Genomic DNA, 24,744 nt, shown 5'->3' with positions numbered 1-24,744 from the left:
CTTACACCGTGTGACCCGCAACATGGGTCTTACACCGTGTGACCCGCAACATGGGTCTTACACCGTATGTAGCTCCAGAGCCGCCTGCACAATCACGCAGTTCTGGTGATGAGAAACCCTTAACAGTGATACGAGGAGACCTTGCGTGACTTTGTAGCGGACAGGGTTACTTTTGACCAGACTGCGCAGGCTGGTCTGAGCTAGGCAGGCCGCATATAGCGGAAGATCCATTTTCGCACGGCGCGGTACATTTAATATTGAAACTAACACGTATTACCTATTAACATGTAATTGACATCTCTCCTGGGCGAGAACGGTGAACTGTTGTGTTCACCATTTAAATAGTGACACGTCATGACGTAGGACAAAAGGTTTTTAAAAAAGTTCACCATAAACATATCGTGCTCAAGCAAGTTAAAAATGTACCTCATAGTCTATGATATGTTTTAAGTATTGCGCGAGGTAGGTAGAACTTCCAGCAAACAACATTTCATTTTAATTCCTGTATACATGAGAAAATAAACGGATAATTTTAACAAGAGGGCCATGATGGCCCTGAATCGCTCACCTGACTAATAAAAAAATACAATCCCAACCCAGATTTCATCAAGATAAACATTCTGACCAAATTTCATAAAGATTGGATGAAAACTGTGACCTATACTGTCTACACAAACAAATTGTTGACAGTTTTTCTATTATTTGACCTAGTGACCTAGTTTTTGACCTCAGATAACCCAAATACAATCCCAACCCAGATTTCATCATTTTAAACATTCTGACCAAATTTCATAAAGATTGGATGAAAACTGTGACCTCTACTGTCTACACAAACAAATTGTTGACGGACGCACGCACATACGGACGCCGGACATCACACGGTCACATAAGCTCACCATGTCACTTCGTGACAGGTGAGCTAAAAATATTAAATAATTCAAAGATTATTTATTGACAAATGACGGCAAACTATTATATGATATGATCATATAGCAAACCACAGCGAGATTTCACGTTTTATTTTCAAAGGACTGACATAGCTAATGTAGCCAATTATTTAAACAACGTTCGCATTCAAATAACAAAACAATTCATGTGCATGAACACATAGTGTAACTAAGATTGCATATCATTATTTCAATCATTTAATATAATTGTATAGATGTAGAGTTGCACTCATCTCAGCTATTGCCATAAACTCATGAACAAATTAAAACTAATACATCACAAAAATGCAATTTGAATGACAAATAACATACTTAGTATTCAGGGTTTTACTTTTGATCTTTAAACTGCAAATTAACTTGTACTTCCTGCTATATTGGCTAATAACCAATGAACAATTATACATATTGTCACACAACATAATTGTTTATTTGACAGAAAACAACTTATTGTCATAAATCTATTTTATCTTTACTAATAAAATCAAAACAAACGAGAGTCACTTCAAACAGTTAACATTTCTTGAAGATTGTTAGACAAAATTGATATGAAAGAAAATAATTCACAAATAAAGCACCAACTATACCCAGCATTTTAAGTACTAGTACGAAGTACTTGTTTACTTATATGTGTCGCGTTCTGAAAAAACTGAGCATAATTCATGTGCGTAAAGGGTCGCCCCAGATTAGCCTGTGCAGTCCGCACAGGCTAATCAGGGACGACACTTTCCGCTTTTATGGATTTTTTCATTTAAATGATATCTCTTCTTAGCAAAAATCCAGCTTAGGCAGAAAGTGTTGTCCCTGATTAGCCTGTGCGCACTGCACAGGCAAATCTGGGACGACACTTTACACACATGCATTATGCCCAGTTTTCTCAGAACGCGACTCATATTATAATTGATATTACTCCCCCTTCATCAACTAACATATGTACCAATCTAAAACAATATGATAACTGATAAGGCCTTTTTGAGAAGAAAAAATAAGCACTTGAATACAAGAAGCTTCCAAAAACGTCAATTAAACAACAAACCAGGCACCTGCAAAACTTGAATACAAGAAGCTTCCAAAAACGTCAATTAAACAACAAACCAGGCACCTGCAAAAGTTGAATACAAAAAGCTTCCAAAAACGTCAATTAAACAACAAACCAGGCACCTGCAAAAGTTGAATACAAAAAGCTTCCAAAAACGTCAATTAAACAACAAACCAGGCACCTGCAAAAGTTGAATACAAAAAGCTTCCTATGACCTCCAGTGAACACAAAAGCTGACACCTACAAAACTTGCTAACTAAGAAGTCAGTGTACCATCATCTCTTTCTTTCGCCCTTCTGTGTTCTCTTCTTTTCAGTCTCTTTCCGCTCTTTTTCTTTCTGTTTCTGAGCCTCTCTGTCCAGTTTGTCTTTCTCGCGTTTCTTTTCAGCCTCCTGTCTGGATTTCTCCTTCTGCTCGTGCTCCATTTTCTTCACTAAATCCGCATTGTCATTTTTAAAATTAAGCACTGACAAGTGTTAAGGATTTTTATTTTTAAATGTACGCTTTACTGAATGCATTATGTTACGCTTTAGGTAACAATACATAACAGTTTACCATACACTACAGGGTAAAAAACACTAGTGGTTACAATACACTTTGGGTGGCCACTTTAAATCAGCAGACAGTTTATTGTGTAAAGCTATCTAACGGAGTTTCCGCAGATGTATCAAAATTGTTGGGTAACGATAGGCATTGGTATAGGAAACACTAGTGGGTTACAACACTTCAACACACTATGGTATTTTAACTCTGCTAACCCAGGATTTAAAGTCCTTACAACACAAACTTACCAAGAATGTTCATGTTGTTCAAGACATGTCCCTAAAACATATAAACACCAGCTTTTTGAATGACTGTACATATTGTAAACTAAATATGGTCGTGGGTAAAATAGAGGCTTAAAGTTTCCATTGATTTTCAATATTTTACTAAGGTGGACTTGCGTAAAATGTGATTGAATGCATTTGATGTGTACCTGCTTAACATCAAATTTAGCAGAAACATAATAATTAGCATTTAAAAATGGATACAAGGAAAATGATAAAAGCCCAGGGTATATGGTATATGTTCTTGTCTGACCACTCTCTCAATCTATGAGAAGATAATTTATAGTTCAACTCATACACATTAATAAATATTCTGTAATCATGTGAATATCAACAAAACGTTTAATGAATCAAGAAATCTTAGTATATCGTCCATCAAACTCATGTGATCAAATATATTGATCTTGTAACCTATATGTTAATCAGGATTTCAAGATAAAGGATACAGTCTTCAATTCCATCATTTGTTGCTGTTGTTGCTGCTGCCGTTGCCCCTTCTGCCGCTTCTTCTTCATCACTTCTGATTGGTTGTTAAGTAAAGTAAAGTATTATTATTCTAGTTCAAGGTTTCTATTGGGTTAAACAAGCTTTAATTATTCAATAAACCATTTCCTAATTTCTATTAATCAAACAGATTTGACACTAAAAAGAACAAAATATGCTCAAAGGAAATAAACAAGAGGGCCTAAAAGGCCCAAAGTCGCTCACCTGAGATAACAAGATATTATTGGGACAAATCTTCTGACCAAGTTTCATGAAGGTCGGAAAATAATTTGACCTCTAGAGTGTTAACAAGGTTTTACAATAGCCATATAAGGAAAAATGCCCCGCTCCCTGGCAGCCATGTTTTTCAACCAACCGGCATCATTTTTTAACTTTTTCTAAGATATTATCGGGATGAATCTTCTGACCAAGTTTCATGAAGATCGGACAGTAAATGTGGCCTCTAGAGTGTTAACAAGATTTTACTATAGCCATATAAGAAAAAATGCCCCGCCCCTTGGAAGCCATTTTTTCAAGCAAACATAATTATTTTCGAACTCATCCAAGATATCATTGAGACCAATCTTCTGACCAAATTTCATGAAGATTGGACAATAAATATGGCCTCTAGAGTGTTAACAAGGTTTTACTATAGCCATATATAACCATATAAGGAAAAATGCCCCGCCCCAGGTGGCCATGTTTTTAAAGCAACCTCTAGAGTGTTAACAAGGTTTTACTATAGCCATATAAGGAAAATAGCCCCACCCCTTTGGTGGCCATGTTTTTCAACCAACCGGCATCATTTTTTAACTCATCCAAGATATTATTGAGATGAATCTTCTGACTGAGTTTCATGAAGATCGGACGATAAATGTGGCCTCTAGAGTGTTAACAAGATTTTACTGTTGCCATATATAGCCATATAAGGAAAAATGCCACGCCCCTTGGCAGCCATGTTTTTTAAGCATACATAACCATTTTTGAACTCATCCAAGATATCATTGAAACCAATCTTCTGACCAAATTTCATGAAGATTGGACAATAAATGTGGCCTCTAGAGAGTTAACAAGGCAAATGTTGACGCCACACAACGCACAACGGACAAAAATCGATCACAAAAGCTCACCATGAGCACGTTGTGCTCAGGTGAGCTAAAAAGAAATTAATTACACAGCCATTAAATTTTTTAACAAGAGGGCATAAAAGACCCAATGTTGCTCATCTGAAATAAGAAAGGAACTGACCTGTTCTGTGCAGCCCAAGATATTATTAGAACAAATGTTCTGAGCAAGTTTCATGAAGATTGAGCTATATAAGTGACTTTAAGAGTGTTAGATGGTTTTTATTAAAGCCATGCAAGGACAAATGCCTCGTTCCCTGGTGGACATGCTTTTCAACAGACCGAAACCATTTTCAAACTAATAATCCAAGATATCATTACAAAAAATGATCTGACCAACATTAATGAAGACTTAAAGAATGTTTACAAGGTTTTACTATAGCCATATAAGGAAAACTGCCCCACCCCTTAGCGGCCATGTTTTTTAACAAACTGGATCCATTTTCAAACTCAACCAAGATATCTTTATAACAATGTTCTGACCAAGTTTTATGAACTTGAACTATAAATGAGATTTCTGGAGTGTTAACAAGGTTTTACTATAGCCATATCAGGAAAAATGCCCAATTCCCTGGTAGAAATGTTTTTCAACCAACCTGAACCATTTTAAAACTCATCCAAGATATCTTTAAGACAAATATTCTGACCATGTGGCTTCTAGAGTGTCGACAAGGTTTTAATAAAGACATATCAGCAAAAATGCTCCATCCCCTGGCAGCCATGCTTTTCAACATCAAGAACCATTTTTGAACCTCCAAGATATCATTGGCACAAATCTTCTTACATAATTTCCTTACGATCTGACAATAAACGTGGCCTCTAGTGTTAACAAGGCAAATGTTGACGCCACACAAGGCACAACAGACAATAAGCAAGCATATTGTGCTCAAGTGAGCTACAGAGTAAACAGTAAAATTATAAGGGCTTAAGTTTATGCAAGATATTGTTGGGGAGTCACAGCATTTACATTTAAGCCACTTTCTGTAAAAACTGGGCTTCATGCATGGGCATAAAGTGTCATCCAGGACTAGCCTATGCAGTCTATAAAGGCTAACCAGGGACAACATCATCTGCTTTAATGGAATTTTCCATTAAAAAAAAGTTTCTTAAAAACAAAAACCAGTCTATGCTTAAAGTATTGTCCTTGACTATCCTTCGCAGACTGCACAGTTTTCCCAGTAGGAAGTCATTCTGATCCCAAGGATACTCTTCCCCGCTGGAAATGTGACTGTACTGGGCCAGTATGGCTTCCTTGATAGCAATCTCCTCTGCAGACTTGGTCACTGCCTTCACAGGCTCGATCTTCTGACCCTCCAAGATGGACGCCAGGTGATCAGTCAGGTGGTCTGAAGCAGAAAGTATAACAATGTGTGTGTGTGTATTTTAATGTTGGTTTGGTCGTTCTGCATCTGAGGTGGCATTATGTGAGGACCCAGTGTGTGTCCCAGCACTCTTACCTTTTGTACTCTTTGCCTCATGAAAGTTGGGACGAAAATTGAATAAAAGCTACAATTGCCAGCTACACATATTTGTTTTTTACTGAAAGACATTTTTGATATTTTGGTCTTGATCTTGAGAGGAAGCCAGAGTATCAAGAAGAAACCACACCTGTCTGTTATTGGACCACAAACCAAACTCACATGCTTCCGAGAATGAGGATTGAATTCCGTTCGCCTACATGTAGGTGAGAAGCCAGTGTACCAACTACTACGCTACCCAGACAGCCAGATGGTATTACACAATGGCACAGTGACCTTGACCTTTAAACTCGTGACCACAATTTCAATAGGGGTCATCTACTATCCAAGACTAATGCACATGTGAAGTTTTATGCCAATCGGTCGATTTTTTTAAGAATAATTGTTTGAAAATAATTCAGAAAAGATTTTCACACTTATTGTGAGTGACCTTGACCTTTGGCCTAGTAACCCAATTTCAATAGGGGTTATCTACTGTCCAAGGCCAATACACATGGAAAGTATCAAGACAATAGGTAAATCGGTTGACGCGCTATTGATTGGAAACGATTTCACGCTTAAAATGACAGTAACCTTGACCTTTGACGGCATGAACCAAATTTAAATATAGCCCATCTACTGTCAAACCCCAATGCACATGAGAAGTATCAAGCCAGTCTGTAACTCTGCTCACACATTTTTTATTGGAAACAATTTTTGATCTTAGTGTGACAGTGATCTTTGACCTAGTGACCCCAATTTCAATAGAGATCATCTGCTGGCAAAGGCAAATGTACATAAGAAGTATCAAGCCAATTAGTAAATCCTTTCACAAGTAATTGATCAGAAACAAACTAGTCTAGGTACAGACCGAGATCCAGCAATACAATATACTGCCTTTCTTCAAAGGGGGGCATAACAATCGATATGCAGATGTTGCACTTTCCTTAAAACCAGCATTATGTAGACAACAGTACTTGATACTATGGAAATAAAACTAATACAAAACTAGAGCTTTGTCACAGACGTGACGAATACCCCCACATGCCGCACTGACACATAATATTTTGCATGTCCTCTTCACAAAAAACAGCGTACACCATGCTTAATTTTTAAAACGCACTTAGTGACTCCTTGACCTAGTTTTTGACCCAGAAAGGCCAATGTTCTAACTTGGCCTTAAGATCATCTCCAAAAAACTTTTGACCAAGTTTGGTGAAGATCGGATATAAACTACTTGAATTAGAGAGCAGACACCATGCTGAATGTTAAAAAACGCACTAAGTGACCCCATGAATTAGTTTAAGGCTCGGTTTGGTGAAGATCGGATATAAACTTCTTGAATTAGAGAGCAGACACCATGCTGAATGTTAAAAAACGCACTAAGTGACTCCATGAATTAGTTTTAGGCTCGGAATGGCCCATGTTCAAACATGTGCTAGAGATCATCTAGATAAAACGTGTGACCAAGTTTGGTGAAGATCGGATGAAAAGTACTTGAAGAAGAGAGCGGACACCATGCAGAATGTTAAAAACACAATAAGTGACCCCGTGACCTAGTTTTTGACCCGGCCCGGCAGGGCCCATGTTCGAACTTGGCCTAGACGTCTTCTAGATACAACTTGTGAACAAGTTTGGTGAAGATTTGATGAAAACTACTTGAAGTAGAGAGCGGACACCGTGCTGAATGTTAAAAACGCACTAAGTGACCCCGTGACCTAGTTTTAGACCCGACAGGGCCCATGTTCGAACTTGGCCTAGACATCATTTAGATACAACTTGTGAACAAGTTTGGTGAAGATCGGATGAATACTACTTGAAATAGAGAGTGGACACCGTGCTGAATGTTAAAAACGCACTAAGTGACCCCGTGACCTAGTTTTTGACCTGGCAGGGCCCATGTTCGAACTTGCCTAGACGTCATCTAGATACAACATGTGAACAAGTTTGGTGAAGATCGGATGAAAACTACTTGAAATAGAGAGTGGACACCATGCTGAATGTTAAAAACGCACTAAGTGACCCCGTGACCTAGTTTTAAACCCAGATAGGCCCATGTTCGAACTTGGCCTAGACGTCATCTAGATACAACTTGTGAACAAGTTTGGTGGAGATCGGATGAAAACTACTTGAAATAGAGAGCAGACACCATGCTGAATGTTAAAAACGCACTAAGTGATCCCGTGACCTAGTTTTGGACCCGGGAGGGCCCATGTTCTAACTTGGCCTGGACGTCATCTAGATACAACTTGTGAACAAGTTTGGTGAAGATCTGATGAAAACTACTTCAAATAGAGAGCGGACACCATGCTGAATGTTCAAAACGCACCAAGTGACCCGGTGACCTTGTTTTTGACCCAGCAGGGCCCATGTTCAAACTTGGCCTAGACATCATCTAGATACAACTTGTGAACAAGTTTGGTGAAGATCTGATGAAAACACTACTTAAAATAGAGAGCGGACACTTTATACGAACCGACTGACAGACCGACAAGCTCACTCCTATATACCCCCCTTAACTTCGTTTGTGGGGGTATAATAAAATATTTATCAACTTTATCACCAAAAAATGCACAGTTTTAATTCCTGCTAGATATAATTCATGCAAATAATCTGATCCAGAGCCTTGAAGATTTGGCAAAGAGGGTGCCTGCTTACCTCCCCTACTGCTGTTGCTGTTGTTGCTATTAGTTTGGGCTTGTACTCCACTTATCTCATTCCATTTCACAAATAGTTCATCACATTTCTTTTCTATTTCTTCTTCCTAAAATGAAAACACACATTGAGTCGTTATGAACACATTGAGTCAGTAAAACTCAGTATAAAACACATTGAGTCGTTATAACACACATTGAGTCGTTATAGAACACATTAAGTCAGTATAAAACAAATTGAGTCAGAAAAAAAACACATTGAGTCGTTAGAGAACACATTGAGTCAGTATAAAACTACATTCTTATTTTTTTTTACATTTGTAGAGTCAAATGAGATCATTTGGTGTGATGTGACTTCAGGAAAGCTTTGTCACAGACGTGACGAATACCCCCACATGCCGCATGTTGTCCTTGTAAAGTAATCAATTGTATTGTTTTTAACACAAATATTAATTATACATATTTGATGTAAAAAATGCAGGGCGACCACAAAATCAGTATGGACGACCTGATTTACAAGCTGGTGGCCCTGCCGGACAAGTTGCTTTTAGCAAAATTTTACACCCCTGATAAACCGAATCGTTTCAAAAACTGTATACATACCGCTTTTCTTATGTTCACATTTATCCGAAAATCCAATATAATTACAACATAGCTTACGAAAAAATAATCTTAAACATTGAAGACATTGAATATGTTTAAGAATTTTATAAACACAACCATATTAATGCATATGCCTACGCTTTTTTTCAGAAGTGTAAAGAGTACAGTGCATTATGGGACACAGCTTTCATTGGACAAGAAAAATTAAAATTAAATTAAATGCAATACGATCATGTACAACACAAATGTTTTATTGCGTCATACGCAGTCATGTAAAAAACGTGCTTCCCGGGAACTTTCTGATAACAGGTAAAAATGAAAGTGAATATCTGTTAAAAATTACACTGCTTAAGCATGTAAATAAATTGCTTTGATTATTTCATTTATTTTTCTTACATGTACTGCTTTGATAGGGAATACATGTAATAAACATTGACTGGCGAGTTTTTTCACATCTTTATTGACATTAAACAACAGATTAACACCAATAAGCTGTCGAAGGTCCTTTAAACTTTAAGCTATTTAAATCTGTTTAACGGACGGATAAAGCAATGAAGCTGTGATTGTCGCCATCTTTGTACCAGATTGCCAAATTTCCAATTTCAGATATCCAGTTTGCAAACTCATTTTTGCCAATTCCCAATGGGCCAAATATTTATTAATTAGGTTGTTTACAACGTATCCTAGTTTGAATCTATTATTGCAATGTATAATGTTAGTGTGTATGTTACATGTAAGTGTAACTGTCAACGTAAATTGCGGAAAAGGTGAATCACGGTGGTTCGTGCTGATTGCCTTAAAGCGACATACATCGCGCGACGTTCACTGTGGAATCAGCGAGACATAACCCAAATGTTCTTGTCGCTCGGAATCACCGCGATAATTCACGTTGCATAGATTGCGTCGATGCAAGATGTATGCAAAAATCACAGGTAGTGTACACATGAATGCCAAATATAACAGTCGGTCGGGTAGTTCGGGATCACTAGCGTAAATAATGGTGTTAATATTTTTAAAAGAAAGTAATTTCTTTCAAAATACTTGAATTGTTGAGGCAAAATATTTCATCTTTCAGGCCATATTAATTTATACATTCTTACCAATACATTTCTGATGCCAATTTGAACTTATTCACTTGCATAAAGTCGGCTAGTTCTGAATCGAGTGCGGCAATTTCGGATCACTCTGACTATTTGGAAGATGTAGGTCAGGGAGCATCTCAAAACTAATTTTGACTGTCAAAAAAAATGATGCATGTATTTAATAAACATCAGATAGGTTCGTTTGTTTCAGTTTAATAATTGTCTGACAATTTAAAAACATTATAGGGTGTGTGTCTGTACACAAGAGAATAAAGCTGTTGGGAAGTATTCATGTTTTGATTTGGAATGGATTCTTGGCTATATAAAACACACACATATACTCAATACAAGCAATTTATTGATAAACTCAAGATACCCTCTTGGGAAATAACATAGTATGATAACATTTAATAATAATAGAATCACAATAATGTACAAAATGTATAAAAATATGACATATATGCTAATGACTAGAACATTTTATGTATGACTAGAAAATATTTTGGTTACTAAGGTCCTAAAAATACAGAACATTATATAAATGTATTGATAACAAGAGATGTGTTTGTCAGGAACACAATACCCCTATATTGCCACTTTGATTTTTTTTTTAATCATTTAGCAGGTACAGATAATTATCTCCCTTAAAAGCTTATTACTTCCCTTGGATTTGTTTTTTTTACCTTTGACCTTGAATGATGACCTTGACCATTCACCACTCAAAATGTGCAAGTCCATGAGATACACATGCATGCCAAATATCAAGTTTCTATCTAAAATATTGCAAAAGTTATCACAAAACTTTAACTAAGGTTAAAGTTTTTGGACAGATCTGACAGACAGGCCAAAAACAATATGCCCCGATCATTCGATCCGGGGGCATAAAAATGACAACTGAACATAAACAAGTACCTCTGGAATGCATTTGCTAATAATAGGATGACAATTACGTAAAAATATATAAAAGCATCCATAAAATTATAACATAAATCAGTACCTCTGAAATAAATTTGCTAAAGAAATGGAAAACAATACTAGATATAAATTTACTTTCTTGGTATATAACATAGTATGATAGCATGTAACAATAATAGGATCACAATAATGTAAAAATAATGTAATAAAAGTATCCAAAAAACAACAACAACATAAACCAGTACCTCTGGGATAAAAATGGTAAAGAAATGGAAAACAATACTAGATATCAAGTTAAATTTTTGGTAAATAACATATTATGACAACATTTAATAATAATAGGATCACAATAATGTAAAAATATATAAAAGTATCCGCTTCAGCCTCTTTGCCAATGACTGTGGAGAGCATCCGTGCTTTTTAGGACCCATCAGTCCGACTTGACAATTATCTGAATTGCAAAATCACAGCATAAATACACATTAAAAATAAGATAAATATTTAAAATATTACCAATCTCCTTCCAGCACTACATCTTACCGTTATTTATTAATCCATATATTTTTCTATAGTACAGTTTTTAGCACTCCACTGGTTTTTTATTACTCCGCTATTATACCTTTAAATATTATAACTTATTACTACTGTCTACACACATAAACATAAAAACAAACCAAGATGCATGCAACAAATGTTTACTGTATGTGTTAGCCTTGACCTTGTGACTTAGACCTTATGCCTCATAACTGGTTTGCATAAAAGATCTCAATCAGATGCATGAACATGTAAAGTTTGGAGAACCAGGTCCATAAAGTTTCATTTTATGAGCAAGGTTAAAGTTTTGGGGCAGACAAACAGACAGAATAAACAAAATTCAACTTATTCTCTGTATTTCTCGACATTGAAGTCACAAAATAGTATTATAATTAAATAATTCCAATGAAACAATATATCAAATTTATGAGAAACTAGGTGCTTTTCATTTCATATATATATATACAAAAACTTTTGTGGTAGCTAGAGCTTTAAAACATTACAAACACAGTATTTAAACAATAATCAACTGTTTTGAGATTTTCCCCAATCAGCTGATCTGCATCTGACATTCACACGAGGTGCAATTTCCATGCTTTTATTTCCATAAATCATTAATATATACTAAAATCACTCACAGGAATTTAAAACTAATAATAAATAAAATAAAGAAATTCATACCAAATGTTCAAGCATTTACCAAGGAAATGTGCTTCTAAATCGTCTTTTAATTGTTGACGCGTGTTATAGATAGACGGTGCGACGGTAAAATGACACGACTGTGATAGTTACCAAAGCGTGATTTTCAATGAAAACACCGTTGAAATAAGAAGCAAAACTTTGTTATTGCTTGAAATTGATCACATTTTCCAAAAATCACAGTTATACTGATATGTCAATATCTTTTAGACTAATATTTTAATTAAATCGTAAAGTTGATTTGGAAATGTCACTGTGTATTTTTGTCAATATCTGTTGTTGATAAGTCAAACCATACACAATAGGTGTACATTTAACAATATGGAACCCCTGGGGTAAGCTCGGGAGGGGGGGGGGGGGTAGGGTCCCGGGGGGGGGGGGCAAATTTATGATACTGCTGCCTGTGTTTGTTTAAGAACCGACCTACACGGCATGAGCGCCTTTGTTTTCATTTTAAATTACCACAATTTGTGCCAACAAATCAATGACGGATTCGCGTTTTTCATCATCGGTGGTTTCCTCCTCTAGAATTCCAGTAATGTACGTGACAAACACGTCTGTGTCTGTCTCGGGGTTCAAAGAAAGTAGTTTTTCTGTCAGCCAGGTCTCATACGGACCCATGGAGGCGGCCATCTTGAAACTGAATGGGAGCTAGTCAAAACGGCCCCAGGACAAAACGTCTCCTAGTCAAAACGAGTCAAAACGGTCCCAATTTGGTCAAAACGTCCCCAAAGTCAGTTTTAAAGTTGGTCAATTCGGCCCCAATGTGTTGCAAAGAATTATGTTCAATAATGTATTCATTTGACGTCGTCAAAACAAATTCAAATGTTTAAAAAAAAATTGAAAATTATTTTTAAATTCTAAAGAAATAATAAAAAAATTAGACATATTTTTTTAAATAAATGTGTGACATCACACATGGCCTTATCCCCACTCCCCCATGTCACAAACTGTCACACTTTCTTACTAACCCTCCCCCACCTGGAGCGTGACATACTTTATGAACGGCTACTAATGGTTAAAGCTTTAGACTTCAGAAAGGTGCTGATTTACTTGTTATATATCCATCAATTTATAGCACAAAATAATGTTTCTATACGCATTAAATTCACATTGAACAGTGCCTAATAAAAATATATTCGGGAGGGGCTACCCATCCCGCACCCTCTCCGTTTGGGCTCTCCCAGTCAAATTTCCTGGGTACGGCCCTGGACGATATACATGTTACATAATCAAACATAATAATTGACGAGAAAGAGATATATGTGTAAGAATATTAGTTATTTCTGTGTTTATCAGAATGAGTTTATTCTCTTTTTATCAATTAGTTTCCAATCGTTGTCAAACAAATAATTGACAAGAAAGAACAAAAATGTGATAAATGAGTAAAAATATGAGTAATTTCCGTGTTTATCAAAATGAGTTATTTCTCTTTTTATCGATTAGTTTACGATAGTTGGCAAAAGCTAAAAATGTATAAAAACGCAAATCTAAATCGATATCGATACATAAATAACAAATCATATCACATCATATCCATATTTTGTATCGATCAGGACCGGCAATGTTGAAACATCATCCTAATTCACTGAAATGTCTGCTGGTCTCTTGGAAACCAATGTCTTGTAGAAAGTACTACATTTCTTGAGTAACCCACTCGCGTGAAAAACATTACAGTAAAAGTTATTATTAATTAGCATACCTATTAACTTTAATTGAATAATAAATGGTAATTTATTTAAGTACTTGGTAGATAACAACTTTCACACCTATTACATACAGATATATTACCCGTGAAATATACCGACCACAAGTGTGAAAGAGACGTTAAAGCGAGATGTATCTGGCTTATTTCGCATTTTTCGACACATGTTCTTCTTCACTTTTATTTTAATTTATATTTAAATATATATATAGTAAGTTTTTTACAAATTTTATATAAATTCATAAATATTTGACATAATCGTATAATCTCGCTTTAATAGTGACAACCGTATGTTCAGATAATTAAAATAAGATATTATTGCTATGATTTATACTTATAAATAAATAAATTGATAATAAATAATAAACAAATAACCTATAAACTAAATAAAAGTGAAGAATTGTTATAAATTAGTTATTTACCAAATTGTGTGTATCAACGGGAAATAATTTCTATCAATTTTTTACGGACATATACCTTTACAACATATGAATATCCATGTGAGTCTACGAGGAGGTCTTTACCCTTCTGTACCCCACCAGTAATCAAAGTGAAGGTAACTGCTGCATCTTCAACATCTTCCCTCGGTACTGGAGGATCAAGTAGAGATGCTGCTTCGTAGATTGACGTTTGAACAAAGGGCAGTGATAAGCGAACATAAGTATCCGGAACCTCATACATATATATATATATATATAACAGATTAACCTTAATAGTAATGTACTTAATGTAATAGTGTAGTCGTTATTGTAATTAATTCCAATTTATCATTTGCTGAATATTGAATCAATGGATGTTATAATATACATCTAATGATGTTGCCTGGTGTGACGAGGGAACATCTGTTATATTCCATTCCTTTAAAGTAAACTTCATCAACGACTTCAAATGTGATTAAAAGTACTCAAATACCTTTTGATTGTGATAAAACTGTTATATTATTTTATTATAATTACATTGAATTAAATTTCTCAAAGATACATAATTATCATAATTAACTTACGCTCATTCATTTACTTTCGCATGCAAACACATTATTTTCAATTAAGTACCGACACAATCAGTTATTTGTCAAATAGTTAAACGATTAGGAATTATTATAGAAAACGACGCAACCAATGTTTGTATGTAATGGTTGTATGTGTGTAAAATAAATTAAATCCTTTAAAGATAAAATTACAGATTTAACCAACGAAATAACGATAAAATAACAGAAGTACATTTAATATAATTTTTCTTCTCTCCCACTTGGCCGTTTTGACCAACTTAAAACTGACTTTGGGTCGTTTTGACCAAAGTAAGGCCGTTTTGACCAAATGTGTGGCCGTTTTGACCAACTTTTGGGTTGTTTTGACTAGGGGCTGTTTTGACCTGGGGCCGTTTTGACTATAAACCAAACGGAATGATTGTGTGGTCTCAACGGCGTAAAACACAACGGTCTCATATTTTTAAAAACTTAATAAAAAGGGATAAATAGATAGTACACAGACGGTGTAACGGCGTAGAAGCAAACAGAACAACGACGATTCTATTTTGAACGCTGTTAAACTTAAAAAAACTTCTGTAAATAAACGTTTATACGTAATCAACAATTATTTGAGGGAACAATTCATAACCTACAGTAATGTAGACCGTATTTATAATTACCATAGATTACCTTAGGTGGTTTACCACCGCAGGTCTTTTGGAGCTCTGTAGTGGCCTCTTCTTCGTCCTCATTGGTTACTAATCTCACTGTGTTGCTTCCGGTTATTATTGTGTTATAATCACACTTATAGTCATACATCATTGGGTAATCCAATATTTATCCAGGTGTCTTTTAAATGTGACAGCTAGCGTTCTTGGTTGTAACTACCGGTACCGCACTTGGTAAATTATTCCACACGTTTACAATACAGTTTGAGAAAAAGTTATTGCGAACGTCAAGTGCACATCTATTATCAAATCAAATCACAATTTATTTATTGTCGGTATGAGAATAACATGTATATATCATAAGCTATGTATAGCTTTTGACCGACCTATAAACAAACAGTAGCAAATTTCAACACATCATAAATACATGACATACATAAGAAATATTATAATAATAAAACACACTAAAAGCATAACTAAAGCAGTATTCTTATAGCACATTATTAAAATCTAAGCAGAAATATAAAACAGTACTATACATTCACAATTAAGAGCTGTGCAAAAGATTGCTGATATTGACCCAAGGGAGGGGCCTAACCTATCATAAAAAGAAAAGGTGTAAAAAAAAAGAGCCATACAATAAAAAGGGCTTAAAGGAAATTATCATTCTAATCAGATTTGAAGGGAACTGATCAGCAAATTTTACAAAATACAAAAATGATGAATGAAGAATAAAATATCACTATAAAAGCAAAACAATACAATACTAATGCTGAAGTGATTATACCGCATGTGTAACTAGCACTATTTCAAGTGAAATGTACGAAAAAACAACAAAACAATAACAACAAACTGCTGTAGTGTCACTAGTGTTATATATACATACAGTTAAGCTAAAGCAAACAAAGAAAGCAAAAGCAAAAAGGTATCATTATGAAAACCTAATAAAGCAAATGCAAGAAATCAAGATGCAAATTTCTCAGACAAAAAAGCAAAAAGCAGAAAGGCAACACAATGAAAACAAAATGAAACAAATGAAAGGAATCAAAACATGCAAACAGTAAGCTCAACTTTGCTGACAGGATCTACAGGCACAGCCCACCCCGTCCCATGATGCAACCATACTCCGGAACTGATTGTAGTTGCCCTCATCTCTAAAATGTTCGGGCACGGAGTTCCAGAGTCTGGCTGCTCCTGCGCGGAATGAGCTGAGCCCGTATTTAGTAGTTCTCACCCGTGGTACTTGAGCAGTGTTTGTATACCTAAAAGAGTAATAATCTTTTTTTATATTAAGCAAATCATGTAAGTAAGCAGGGCATTGTTTATTAATTATCTTAAAGGTTTCTATGGCCATTGATCGCATACGTTTAATTATAAGAGATGGTAGTTTGGATTTTTCTAGGAGAGTTTCATAATTAGAATCATAATCATTATAGATAAAACGTAGTGCACATTCTTGAATCTTTTCAATTTTCTTAGTGCTAACTTCAACACAAGAATGCCATGTTAATGGACAATAATTAAAATTCGATAAAATAAAAGAGTAGTAAAAATTAAGTTTACCTAATTTACATAAATTGTGACCTATTCGCTTAAGTACATTTAGTTGCCTAGATGCTTTTTTACAGATATTTGAGATGTGAGAATTGAAATTTAATTGGAAATCTATTTTTACACCTAATAATTTTACTTCATCTTCACACTGAATGTTTATGTTGTCCAATTCAAAAGATATATTAGTTTTATGAGTTTTATTTCCTATTTTAATAGCCTGGAACTTATCAGGCTTTGCCTGCATTTTATTGTTCTCGAACCATTTAATTAGGTTATGGCTGTCTTTTTCTAGGTTTTCCTTTACTTTTTCTATGTTTGGATTTGAGCAAGAAAGTGTCTTATCATCAGCATAATTGTAAATATTGCACTCAGTTACAAAATGAACAAGGGACAAAATTGTCACAAAACCAGGTTTTCATTGTGAAAAAAAATCTGATAAAGGGAGACAACTCAAACTGAACTTTTGAAATGAACAAAGAAAATTAACCCCCTTTGTAAGTTTGTTTTAAAATAAATATATTTTTAGTCATGGCGACCTTGACATTGGAGATATGCACATGAATTTATTTTTTTTGACCTTTGACAATGAAAGATGACCTTGACCTTTCACCACTAAAAATGTGCAGCTTCATAAGATACACATGCATGGCAAATATCAAGTTGCTATCTTCAATATTGCAAAAGTTATGAGCAACGTTTAAGTTTTCGGACGGACACACGGACGGACGGTCAAAATTTGTGTGCGTATGGAAAGGCGTTGTCCATATACACATGCATACCAAATATGAAGGTTATATCTCAAGGGACATAGAAGTTAAGAGCATTTTTCGAAACCTAAACGCAGATTTTGAAACCTAAACGCAGACCCCTACTTCAAGGTCAAGGTCACAGGGGTCAAAATTGTTGTGCGTATGGAAAGGCCTTGTCCATATACACATGCATACCAAATATGAAGGTTATATCTCAAGGGACATTTATGGCCATTTTTGACCTTTGAACTCAAAGTGTGACCTTGACCTTGGAGATAATGACGTAATTATTTCACGCGACACACCGTCCAATGATGGTGAACAAATGTGCCAAATGATTTTAAAATCTGACAATGAACGACATAGTTATGGCTCGGACAAGCTCATTTATGGCCATTTTTGACCTTTGAACTCAAAGTGTGACCTTGACCTTGGAGATATCGACGTAATTATTTCGCGCGACACACCGTCCAATGATGGTGAACAAATGTGCCAAATGATTTTAAAATCTGACAATGAACGACATAGTTATGGCCCGGACAAGCTTGTTCCGCCAGCCCGCCAGCCCGCCAGCCAGCCAGCCCGCCAGCCAGCCAGCCAGCCAGCCCGCCCGCATTCGCCAATCTAATAACCAGTTTTTTCCTTCGGAAAACCTGGTTAAAAATGTCATTAATAAATATATTAAAAAGTACAGGACCTAATATTCAACCTTGTGGAACTCCTTTCAAAATGTCTCTGAAACTACTTTTATTGGTCCCTAATTTAACACATTGGTTTCGATTTGATAAGTAACTTGATAATAAGGACATGGCATATTTGGACACACCATATGATTGAAGTTTAAATATAAGAAGGTCATGCGGAAGACAGTCAAACGCATTGGACAGGTTCAGTAAAATTGCAGCTGTATATTTATTTTGGTCTAAAGCTAATTTCCAATCCTCGATTACTTTTAAGAGTGTAGTTTGGCAGCCATATCCTGATCTGAAAGCTGAAAGGTAAATGTTGGTAAAAGAATTCTAATATTTGTGTATTAATTGCCCTTTCAAACAGTTTTGAGATTATTGGTAGTATGCTGACTGGCATATAGTTGCTTTTATCTAATGTACTTTTTTCTTATGTAGGGGACTTACTTCATCTATTTTAAGATTATCTGGAAATGTTGCTGTGGTAAATGATTTATTAATTAACTTTGTTATTGGTTTAATTATTGACGGTTTGGCAAGTTTAACTATTTTAGAACGGATGCGGTCATGGCCTGCAGCTTTTTAGTACCTAGTTTGTCTATTTGCTTATTAATGAATTCTTCATTTACATGTTTAAAATCAAATTTTACTAAAGAGGATATATTCTATTCTATTTTAGTTATACTAGGATGTGAGGAATCTATTTGAACTGCGTCATTACCAATGTTTTTCGCAACATTAACAAAGAAGTCATTACAAATTTCGCTTACCTCGGATTGATCATTTACTAAATTGGCATCTTCATATAAAATTTCGTATCTTTATGGGCTATTGAGCCTTTAGTTGTTAAATACGGTTTTACTGTTAGCCAGAAATCTTTTGATTGACATCCACCAATACATCGGTCCAGAAAATATTTGTTTAAAGATTTCCTCCTTAAGCTAGTAACTAGATTTCTTTGTTTTCTATATTTATCCCAGTTTTTTGCATTCATGGACTTGTTGTATTTATTTAGCAGCATTCGCTTTTGATATATAGCTTGTTTTAGTGTCTTATTCATAAAAGGTACTGGTTTATGGAGCATCTTTTTCTGTTTTAAAGGGGCATGTTTATCTGTTAAATTTAGAAGTACATTGTTAAATTTTTGATAGTCAGTATTTACATCTTCATTCATATCAAGAGTAGACATGTTATATTTTAATTCATGATTAAACCTATCAACATCAAAGTTTTTGTAACTTTTTTAATACTAGAATTTTGTTTTATTTGTCTGGTTTTCAAGTTTAAGTTGACAACCAATAATGTTATGAACATCACTAAGACCACATGAAAAATTGCATGATGTAAAGACTAAAGATTTACAGTTTGTTAAAATGACATCTAAAAGTGATGGTTTAACATTTACACTAAAACATGTAGGTTTGTTGACAATATTATCTAAATAAAAACTTTCACGGATATTCATAAGTGGTTGGCATTTTGCACTGTCCAGCATACCAAAGTTCCAATCGCCAATGAAAAAGATGTAATCATATTTGCTCGTAATATTGTCTATGGTTTTTTGGCACTGATTTTCGAAAACATTATTTTTAACTGAAGGAGGCTTGTAAGTACAAAGAAATAAAAGTGTCTGATTTTCTAGATTTTCCTCTTATGTAATACTTTCTAGTTCACTAAATTCAAGCATCGGTTTTCGTTAGCCTGCTATTTGAGACCTAAGATACACCGCCACGCCCACTCCATGTGCTGTTCTGTCTTTTCTCAAGAGGTGAAAGTTGTCTACTGCAAACTGATCATCCGGAAAGGAAGAGTCTATTTTTGTTTCAAGTAAAATTAATAAGTCAACAGTATTCTTTGTTAAAAGTTCTTGTATAAAATGAAATTTTTTCATGCAAGCGAAGAGAAACTTTTTCGGATGTTGTTTTGTCATGTTGTTCAGTTGGTTAAATATATCACAGTCAGTTTCGAGTTCACTAGACATATTGCTGTGGTATGATTGGTTTATTGCATCGTCACTGAAAAAAGAGTTTGAAACGTTTGATAACATATCACGGTGTTTGCAGATCCAAGGGTCCTCTGATGCGCCCAGCGAAGAGTATTCAGCTGGGGTTAATTTTGCACATTTGAAAGCATGCAACCATGAGTAACACCCCTCACAGTTAATGGCCCGGTGGTTAGATGCCACCGGCTTGTAGCATAGTCCACAAGGGTAACTAGGAGGTCCTGGATTAGGGGCCACATCGCCAGCCAGCATCAGAAGGAAAAAACGAAGACAGTCATGCACTTGCATTGCTTTAGATAGCACGCGCCGTGTTTGTTTGAAATGATAGAACAGTAAATGATAAGGTTCGAATTCCAAGTTCTTTGAAAAAATGTATGTTGTCCAGCGACAGATCACACGCACGTATATCTATGTTAAGTACAGGATCATAGCGAGTCCAGCTGGTCTCGAAAGTAGGTGTTTTTAATGTCATATTGACTACTGAAACATCGAGTAAATACTGGTTTGGAAGACACTTGGGTAGGGAGTCTTTAGGAACATAAGTTGAAACCATCAGTAAAACTGGAAGTAACTTTTTCACAACAGCAGCCATATTGGAAAATTTAATCTTTTTACTTTATATAATTGTGTGTATACACAAGACAATTCACTGCTGATTCAAAAAGTCTGCTTTCCAAACTTGTTTTGACAAGTGTTTTAATCACATTTCACAATCCCACTGTCACAGTTAGCAATTTTCTTCAATTGTATTTCTAAATTGGTGAATAGGTTTTCAATAGGTTTTCAATCAACTATGTACACATCCCTGACGCTTCTGGTCGGCCTTATCCTATAATCCTCTTACTGCAGTCACTGTATGCTAATGTATGTGTGTACTTGTACCAAGTTAAAAATTAAATTGTCCAGATATTTCCTTAAATAACTTCTAAATCCCAAACTATTTTCACTATATTTTCACACATTTGCAAAGTTATAAAACTTCAGTAATAAAACATATCCAAAATTTAATCAATATTTAGTATTTGTTTTCACAAAAGTTTCAGAGCTAAATTGTGCACACCCTCTCACCCCAAAAACCTTATCTGTTTTTATTAGTTTCAAAGGGTGCCCTCTAGTTGTGTTCATATTCAGACTAAAACTTCCAGTTGCAGTTCGTTTATCATATATATTATTCAAGATCTTGTATGTATTTTTCGTGTCTCCCTATAGTGGTCTAAATTTCAAAGTAGGTAGGACCTAGATATCGGCAGTACTTTGCACTTATCTGGGTGAAACTTTAACAACCATATTCGGCTCCACACGAAAAGTTTATTTATATCTTCTTGTAAGATTAATTGATCAGCCTCGGTGGATATCTTACGATATATCTTTGTATCATCTGCAAACATGAAAACACACATTTTGGCAAGTCATTTATCAACACCACGAATGGTATGGGTCCTATAACAGATCCTTGGGGGATGCCACTGGTAACGTCGTGCCATTGGGAAAAGTTCCCATATACTTGTACTCTTCGTTTACGGTTTCTTGAAAAGTTCTAATAATTTTTATTTGCATTCCTTTTTAATTTTCAATATCAAGATTATCTTTATCCGAGAATTACACTCTTTCGTGCGAAATTATGTAACTTATTATATAATTTCGAAACTTGATCACATTTTAAAAGTCCCATGCACTGAAGTATTTTTTGGAATTCAAAATTACTTTGTAAAAGAAGAGTAATTTAAAGGAGATAAATGCAACTACGGATATATCAATTATGTTTCACTATGTTGTTTAAATGAATAATACAAAATAACAAGATGCAAACAATAATAGCTTTAATGTTCAGTTTATACACAAACATCAACCATAATTGAGTAATGCCAAAAATAATGCCAAAACCTGCTAGTAAATCTCTGAAGTCCGGAAAAATACACGTGCTTTTATTGTATATTATATTAAAGTCTAGTATAGAACAAGTATTAGTACAAGTGTCAATGCAAATTATAATTTAATTTAAGACATGATGCACATGGAGTATGTGTCTTTTTGTTTATTTTTGTTTGTACGCATTATAACTGCTGATTTCCTTTAATAAAAAAGAAAGAAAAAATTTAGAGTGGTAACTCTGCGTACAAAGTGCCACACGCAAGGGATACGCATAAAAAATCATGTGCATAGGCCAATAAAAATAAACCATTCTTCATCTTGTTCAAATCCAACCCTTCACACACATAACAATCAATAGAAACTCTTAATCAGTTTATCTGTTTATATATGTTCGGACTTCAATTTCGTTTTTCCGTATGTGTTGATGAATATTAGCAGATAAGGCGCTTTACAAATGCAAAATGAGGCGAAAACTAAATTGTCATATACTATGTAACACAAATGATTTATATATTCAGGTAATATATTGTTAAAAACGATAATGTAAACATAGCAGACTGAATACCAATTTACATGTCTATTGGTGACGCAAATATTAGGTGAATTGCTGTATTTAACTCAATTTTGCTATGACGATGTCATATAATAACCATTGTATGTTTAATTGGTGCCTGTTTCAATATGTGCAGGCCTGTTTCCGTTACCTCTGACTTAAATTTGATTGCGAGTACACACACGATTATGTGTTGTCGGAACCAAATAAAATAACAACTACATAACATACTATACATTATGTCGCAAAATTAAATAATATATATGGAGCACGCGTTTTATAACTTTTCAGTTGTGTGGGAAAATATTCATAAAATCCAACCATCGTAATCAAGTAGGTTGTTAAAAAATGAATTCATGGACGTACTTCAAATGAAAAAACAACACACACACACGACATTTTATTTGTCCAATTATGAACTTAAATCGTAATTATTATCACCGATCGAAATGGACGTTTTCGAGTCAAGGTTTAAAGGTTAAATATCGCGCATAGAAAGAAACAATTTCTTTTAGATAATTACCAGAAATTTACGACAATCATTCAATTTTCTTACGCATGCATGCAAAAAATTCAGTAATAACATGTTGTTAGAACAAAACATATGACGAAACGTGAAAAAATGTTGATCATCAGAACGGACACACTCGCTGGGTTTATTATCGTTTATGGAATATTTGCATATTTGGTATCAGCAATTATGTTGCTGAGTTAAATTATAAATAGTTCAATGATGTTTCTTTTTTTATATATATAATCAATTATTTAAGCTGTACATGTATGCCCAAAATGTTATTCGAAAACGTTTCGTATGTTATGCGTACATGTTTCTATATCAAATTGGAGTTATTTTTACGTACACTGGCGATATTAAATATTTTCCAAGAATGATAAGGTTTGTGTCAACAAACATCTCAAAATAAATAGGAAGGGGGCATGCCTGTCCGTGAGCTAACAAGGTTTAAGTGATGTTAGTTGGAACTTACTTCCAAGATGGCGTCATTTTTGTGATTTTGATGGGGGAGTAGCGGATGTTTTCACCCAGTAAGCCACTTTGTATTTAGATTTATTTTGAAATGAGTACGCCCTTTCGGCTCAACGGTGTTTGTGCTTCCATCGGTTATTGTTTCAAGATCGAAGACGTCGGGATAAACAAGTTATTGAAGGAAAACCATCCACAAATCTGTTTTCGACTTACGTGACGTTCGAGAAATTGAATGTACACATATCATTTCCTCTTATGAAACACAGTATTGGCGCACGTGTACAGTAAAATATAAAATCATGATTATTTCATTCTCCAGGCGCCGGTTCCTTCTTTGGTAATTGATTTATTGACAAAATATTATTTAACTCCCCTTATTACAACTGGCTTTCTTTTAAGTACATTTTGGGACCGGTCTTTCAAATGCAGCTCGATCGTGCGTATAGCTGAAATAGCCTCAGAAACACCCCTGGCACAGACCCTGATGAGAAATATAAACATTACTAAAATGCAATATTAGGATAAAACGAAATAACCTATCTAAGTTAGCCAATCATTTATTTCCTCAATACAACAGTCTTAAATTATATGTATTCACATAATACAAAAAAGAAATTCTACAGAAATCATATCGTGTATTAC

At 34.9% G+C, this 24,744-nt stretch overlaps 1 protein-coding gene across 4 annotated transcripts; it reads right to left on the bottom strand.

Moving 5' to 3' along the window:
- Nucleotides 1–1,004: 1,004 nt before the first annotated feature.
- Nucleotides 1,005–13,006, bottom strand: LOC127859029 (coiled-coil domain-containing protein 43-like). Of its 4 annotated transcripts, none has more exons than XM_052396418.1 (6): nucleotides 12,824–13,006; nucleotides 8,533–8,638; nucleotides 5,625–5,763; nucleotides 3,257–3,330; nucleotides 2,106–2,449; nucleotides 1,005–1,987 (listed from the first exon to the last, which is right to left on the bottom strand). In XM_052396418.1, the coding sequence occupies exons 1-5, from the start codon at nucleotides 12,992–12,994 to the stop codon at nucleotides 2,259–2,261; spliced, it is 681 nt and encodes a 226-aa protein (XP_052252378.1). In that variant the 5' UTR covers nucleotides 12,995–13,006; the 3' UTR covers nucleotides 1,005–1,987; nucleotides 2,106–2,258. The 4 variants fall into 4 exon arrangements, with proteins under 4 accessions (XP_052252378.1, XP_052252375.1, XP_052252374.1 ...); XM_052396415.1 differs by having other exon boundaries at nucleotides 1,005–2,105; nucleotides 2,165–2,449; XM_052396414.1 differs by having other exon boundaries at nucleotides 1,005–2,046; nucleotides 2,165–2,449.
- Nucleotides 13,007–24,744: the final 11,738 nt, after the last annotated feature.

This window comes from Dreissena polymorpha, chromosome 14 (genome assembly GCF_020536995.1).
Source record: "Dreissena polymorpha isolate Duluth1 chromosome 14, UMN_Dpol_1.0, whole genome shotgun sequence".
Classification (NCBI taxonomy): domain Eukaryota; kingdom Metazoa; phylum Mollusca; class Bivalvia; order Myida; family Dreissenidae; genus Dreissena; species Dreissena polymorpha.
Note: the sequence above shows the minus strand (reverse complement) of the source record. Positions and strands in the feature narration are given on the sequence as shown.

Bases quoted from the DNA above. Each gene is read 5' to 3' on its own strand.
- LOC127859029 (XM_052396418.1), bottom strand. From the start codon at position 12,994: ATGGCCGCCTCCATGGGTCCGTATGAGACCTGGCTGACAGAAAAACTA. The intron at 8,639-12,823 runs GTAATTTAAAAT...TTTTCATTTTAG, and splicing joins ATTTGTTGGCACAAATTGTG to GAAGAAGAAATAGAAAAGAA. The intron at 5,764-8,532 runs GTAAGCAGGCAC...TTTCTGCTTCAG, and splicing joins CAGCAACAGCAGTAGGGGAG to ACCACCTGACTGATCACCTG.